The sequence below is a fragment of the Mustelus asterias genome, unplaced genomic scaffold (assembly GCF_964213995.1).
Source record: "Mustelus asterias unplaced genomic scaffold, sMusAst1.hap1.1 HAP1_SCAFFOLD_1005, whole genome shotgun sequence".
Classification (NCBI taxonomy): domain Eukaryota; kingdom Metazoa; phylum Chordata; class Chondrichthyes; order Carcharhiniformes; family Triakidae; genus Mustelus; species Mustelus asterias.
Window position 1 is genome coordinate 130,940 of NW_027590950.1, and position 6,000 is coordinate 136,939.

At 56.9% G+C, this 6,000-nt stretch overlaps 1 protein-coding gene across 1 annotated transcript in view; it reads left to right on the forward strand.

Moving 5' to 3' along the window:
* Window positions 1-4,827, forward strand: part of LOC144487737 (disintegrin and metalloproteinase domain-containing protein 12-like) — a gene marked incomplete at its 3' end in the record, with an annotated part of 102,911 nt that extends 98,084 nt beyond the window's left edge. Inside the window, exon 12 of the mRNA XM_078205809.1 lies at window positions 4,686-4,827. Within this exon, the coding sequence (XP_078061935.1) occupies window positions 4,686-4,827 (142 nt within the window). The remainder of the gene's footprint in view (window positions 1-4,685) is intronic.
* Window positions 4,828-6,000: the final 1,173 nt, after the last annotated feature.

Below are 6,000 nucleotides of genomic sequence, written 5' to 3' on the forward strand. Positions count from 1 at the left end.
TTGTCACTGCCCACCGGCATGGGGCAGTGCCAAGGGGGTGGGGCATATGTTGGGGTTAGGGTAGGGTTGTTACACCTTTGTATTGTAGTATTGTGGTACATCCCAGTCGGGCTCCGCCTCCTGGGAGAGGTATAAAGGTCCCTGCTCTGTCTGGGACCCCTCAGTCTGGGATCGTGTATATAATTGGTAGCTGCCTTGTTACAGCAAATAAAAGCCTTTATTTCCTGAGCATCAAGCCTCGTGTATGATAACGCGCATCAATTTTATTTGCTGTAAATAAACTCTCGTCGAAGAAGAAAAAAAAAAGAGTATGGAGCAGATACTGAAGCCTGAACGCCTTACACTAGATCCACGTGCGGTGGGCGCCTCTAACACCTTCGACCACTGGCTGAAGTGTTTCGAGGACTACCTGGCAGACTCCGCAGCGGTCACCACAGATGATGACAGACTCCGGGTCCTCCATGTGAGGGTAAGCGACACTGTCTACCTCGCGATCCATGCGGCCACCGACTACACAAAGGCCCTCGAGCTTCTGAAGAAGCGTTATATCAAACCGCCCAACGAAATGCACGCTCGTTACCTCTTAGCCACTCGACGACGGCAGTCTGGCGAAACGATGGAGGAATACGCGAACGAGCTCCTACAGCTAGCCAGGGGCTGTAACTGCAAAGCTGTTTCGGCTGAGCAGAGTATGAACGACCTCGCCCGAGATGCGTTTGTGGCGGGAGTCGGATCGTCGTACATTCGACTCAAACTACTGGAGAAAGGTAACCTTGACCTTACCCAGGCAATCGAGCTAGCGGAGATGCTGGAGACGGCCTCCAAAAGCCTCGTATTGAATCCGGAAGACCACGTGGAGACAACGTGGCAGGAGCAGTCGCCAATCCCTCCTCGTCCCTCGGGTTCGAAATGCTGCGTAATGGCGTGCTCACACTCGGGCCAGACGACGGCAGCAGCTCCGGGCGGCCCGCGGTGTTACTTCTGTGGGGGAGCGAAGCATACTCGGCAACGGTGTCCCGCTAAAGCTGTGTTGTGCTCCGCCTGCGGTAAGAAGGGGCACTATTCGAAAGTGTGCCGATCTAAATCTAGGAACAGCAGTGCGGCCTGCGATTCCTCAGAGCCCGGTTCTTCGTCGTCGAAATCGTCGAGGGTTTTGTCCACATGCGAGGCCAGGACGATGCCATTACGGTCGACGGAGTCGGAGATGTGTGACCACCAGGGGTCGCTGAGTTTGGCGCCATCACCCACGTGCGACCTATGGGAGCGGCCATGTTGGTCGGCACCGACCGTGAACGACCAGCAGGGGTCATCCTCGTCAATTTCAGCTGCCTGCAGTGGCGCTCATGAACCAACGGTGGCGTTGATCATCCTGGACCAGGCCAAGCCTCATAGACTTGACAAATCTATGATGGACATTCAGGTAAATGACCACTTGATTTATTGTCTGTTTGACAGCGGGAGCACTGAGAGCTTTATCCACCCAGACGCTGTGAAGCGGTGTGGACTCCGGATTCAACCCATCAAATAGACAATTTCTATGGCATCGAGGTCCTGGTCTGTCACCGTGCTAGGGAGTTGCGTGGTAACTTTAACGGTGCAAGGCACAGTTTACGAGCGTTTCAAGCTCCTAGTGTTGCCGCACCTTTGCGCGCCAATACTTCTCGGACTAAACTTCATGGTCCACTTGAGGAGTGTAACCCTACAGTACGGTGGGCCACTCCCTTCGCTTTCAGTGGGAGAACAGCAGCCTCCAAATTGCCCACACCCTCCCTGTTCCAGAATCTTGTGCCAGGCTGCAAGCCCATTGCGACTAAAAGTAGGCGTTACAGCGCTGAGGATCGGATCTTCATTCGATCTGAGGTTCAGCGGCTCCTCAAAGAAAGGATCATGCAACCCAGCGCTAGTCCGTGGAGAGCGCAGGTCGTGATGGTCAAGAGCGGGAACAAACCCCGGATGGTCATTGGCTATAGTCAGACCATTAATAGATACACGCAGCTGGATGCGTATCCCCTCCCGCGCATATCTGATATGGTCAATCAGATTGCGCAGTACCGGGTGTTCTCCACCACAGACCTCAAGTCTGCCTACCTCCAACTCCCCATTCGCCCAGAGGACCGACAGTACACGGCTTTTGAGGCGGATGGTCGCTTGTATCACTTTCTCAGGGTTCCCTTTGGTGTCACCAATGGGGTCTCGGTCTTCCAGCGTGCTATGGACCGAATGGTGGACCAGAACGGGCTGCGGGCTACCTTCCCGTACCTGGATAATGTCACCATCTGCGGCCATGACCAGCAGGACCACGACACGAATCTCCTGAATTTCCTACGCACTGCATCTCGCCTTAACCTGACCTACAACAGGGAGAAGTGTGTGTTTCGTACGCGCCGTTTAGCCATCCTAGGATACGTGGTGGAAAACGGGGTCATTGGCCCTGATCCAGACCGTATGCGCCCCCTTTCTGAACTTCCCCTGCCCACTAGTGCAAAAGCACTGAGAAGATGCTTAAGCTTCTGCTCTTATTATGCGCAGTGGGTTCCCAATTACGCGGACAAAGCCCGTCCGCTCATTAAGTCCACGACTTTTCCCCTAACGCCAGAGGCCCGATTGGCCTTCGATAAATTAAAAGCCGACATCGTGAAAGCTATGATGCACGCTGTTGATGAGTCCATCCCCTTTCAGGTGGAGAGCGATGCATCTGATTTCGCCCTGGCCGCCACACTTAACCAGGCGGGCAGGCCCGTCGCATTTTTTTCCCGCACCCTCCAAGGCCCCGAAATTCGGCATTCAGCGGTGGAAAAGGAGGCCCAGGCCATTGTGGAGGCCGTCAGGCACTGGCGCCATTACTTGGCGGGAAAACGGTTCACCCTGATCACGGACCAGCGGTCCGTGGCGTTCATGTTTAACAACACGCAGAGGGGCAAGATCAAGAATGACAAGATCTTGCGGTGGAGAATTGTACTCTCCACCTATAACTATGACATCATGTATCGTCCAGGGAAACTCAATGAGCCCTCGGATGCCCTCTCGCGTGGAACATGCGCTAGTATACAGGAGGACCGTTTGCAGGCTCTCCATAATGACCTATGCCATCCTGGGGTCACTCGGCTCTACCACTTTATAAAAGCCCGCAATCTGCCCCACTCGGTGGAGGACGTCAGGTCCATAACAAGAAGCTGTCGGGTATGCGCGGAATGCAAACTGCACTTTTACCGACCTGACCGGGCACATTTAGTCAAGGCCACTCGTCCCTTCGAAAGACTGAGTGTCGATTTTAAGGGCCCCCTTCCCTCAACAGATCGGAATGTGTACTTCCTCAACATCATTGACGAGTACTCTAGGTTCCCTTTTGTTGTTCCCTGCTCTGATACATCCGCTGCCACGGTTATCAAGGCATTTCGTGATCTCTTTACCCTGTTCGGGTACCCCGGCTACATTCACAGCGACAGGGGCTCGTCGTTCATGAGCGATGACTTGAGGCAATACCTGCTCTCATAAGGGATTGCCTCTAGTAGGACCACGAGCTACAACCCTTGGGGTAGCGGACAGGTGGAACGAGAGAATGCTACAGTCTGGAAGGCTGTCTTACTGGTGTTGAAGTCAAAAAGCCTTCCAGTCTCCCGTTGGCAAGAGGTGCTCCCTGATGCGCTCCATTCTATTCGCTCACTCCTGTGTACGGCAACCAATGCTACTCCCCATGAGAGGATGTTTTCATTCCCTCGGAAGTCTTCCTCGGGGACCTCATTACCGTCTTGGTTGACGTACTCAGGACCGGTCCTCCTGCGGCGACATGTAAGTGCCCGCAAGTCCGACCCGTTGGTTGAACAGGTCCATCTCCTCCACGCCAACCCTCAGTATGCCTATGTGGCATACCCTGACGGGCGAGAAGACACGGTCTCGATCCGAGACCTGGCACCAGCAGGGGACGTAGCAACCCCTGTCGCTCCCATACCCCCTGTTACAAACCCCATAACTCTTGTCTCTCCCCCAGACATGGCGCGGGCAGCATCGGGACCATTGCTTAACCCTTTTACTCCCGTGTCCAGCTTGCCTGAGTCCAGAGGATGGTCGCCACTTCAGGGTGTGTCGGGACTCCATGGACTACCGTCACCTCAGGGTCAACCGGCCTGTGAGTCTGTGGAGGAACAGCTGGACACCGCCTTGGGGAGAACGCCACCGCGAGTGCATACTCCGGTGTCACCGCCGGTATTGAGGAGGTCACAACGACGGTGCGGTCCCCCTGACCGTCTGAACTTATAGACTGATGACATTTTATTCTGTTTTTTGTACCCCGCCGGCCTTTGTTCTCAAAGGAGGGGTGAATGTGGTGAACCATCGTTGGTTCCCACTGGATAGTACTGAGCCAGGGTCTGGCCAGTACTACAAGTGTGTATATATGTTGCTGTTGGGGTTAGGGATGGGTTGTGCTACTTCTTGCTGTTGGGGTTAGGGTGGGGTTGTTACACCTTTGTATTGTAGTGTTGTGGTACATCCCAGTCGGGCTCCGCCTCCTGGGAGAGGTATAAAGGTCCCTGCTCTGGCTGGGACCCCTCAGTCTGGGATAGTGTATATAATTGGTAGCTGCTTCGTTACAGCAAATAAAAGCCTTTATTTCCTGAGCATCAAGCCTCGTGTATGATAACGCGCATCAGTGATATCCTCACCTCTTCCATCTCCTTCCTCCCCAGATACCACAGAGTGGACTGCGGTGATCGTTGCCGTTGTGGTGACAATCTCAATACTGTCAATACTGACTGCAATATTCACCTACATCTTTGTAAAGAAATCAGCAACAAGGCCTCCCATCACTGGGGGAAACGCCAGGACAAGGTAACCACCGACTGGATCAGGCCTGGCATTGGAGGAGGGACAGGCACACCGGGTTCAGAACTGTCAGCCCATTGGGCGGAGTGTGAGTGTCGGGGGGAGTGTGAGTGTCGGGGGGGAGGGAGTGTGAGTGTCGGGGGGAGTGTGAGTGTCGGGGGGGGGGGGAGTGTGAGTGTCGGGGGGAGTGTGAGTGTCGGGGGGGGGGGGGAGTGTGAGTGTCGGGGGGAGTGTGAGTGTCGGGGGGGGGGAGTGTGAGTGTCGGGGGGGAGTGTGAGTGTCGGGGGGGGGAGTGTGAGTGTCGGGGGGAGTGTGAGTGTCGGGGGGAGTGTGAGTGTCGGGGGGAGTGTGAGTGTCTGGGGGGGGGAGTGTGAGTGTCGGGGGGAGTGTGAGTGTCGGGGGGGGGGGGGAGTGTGAGTGTCGGGGGGAGTGTGAGTGTCGGGGGGGAGGGAGTGTGAGTGTCGGGGGGAGTGTGAGTGTCGGGGGGGGGGGAGTGTGAGTGTCGGGGGGAGTGTGAGTGTCGGGGGGGGAGGGAGTGTGAGTGTCGGGGGGAGTGTGAGTGTCGGGGGGGGGGGAGTGTGAGTGTCGGGGGGGAGTGTGAGTGTCGGGGGGGGGAGTGTGAGTGTCGGGGGGAGTGTGAGTGTCGGGGGGAGTGTGAGTGTCGGGGGGAGTGTGAGTGTCTGGGGGGGGGAGTGTGAGTGTCGGGGGGAGTGTGAGTGTCGGGGGGGGGGAGTGTGAGTGTCGGGGGGAGTGTGAGTGTCGGGGGGGAGGGAGTGTGAGTGTCGGGGGGAGTGTGAGTGTCGGGGGGAGTGTGAGTGTCGGGGGGGAGTGTGAGTGTCGGGGTGGGGGGAGTGTGAGTGTCGGGGGGAGTGTGAGTGTCGGGGGGGGTGTGAGTGTCGGGGGGGGTGTGAGTGTCGGGAGGGGGAGTGTGAGTGTCGGGGGGGAGTGTGAGTGTCGGGGGGGGGAGTGTGAGTGTCGGGGGGAGTGTGAGTGTCGGGGGGGAGTGTGAGTGTCGGGGGGGAGTGTGAGTGTCGGGGGGGGGAGTGTGAGTGTCGGGGGGGAGTGTGAGTGTCGGGGGGGAGTGTGAGTGTCGGGGGGGGAGTGTGAGTGTCGGGGGGGGAGTGTGAGTGTCGGGGGGGAGTGTGAGTGTCGGGGGGAGTGTGAGTGTCGGGGGGGAGT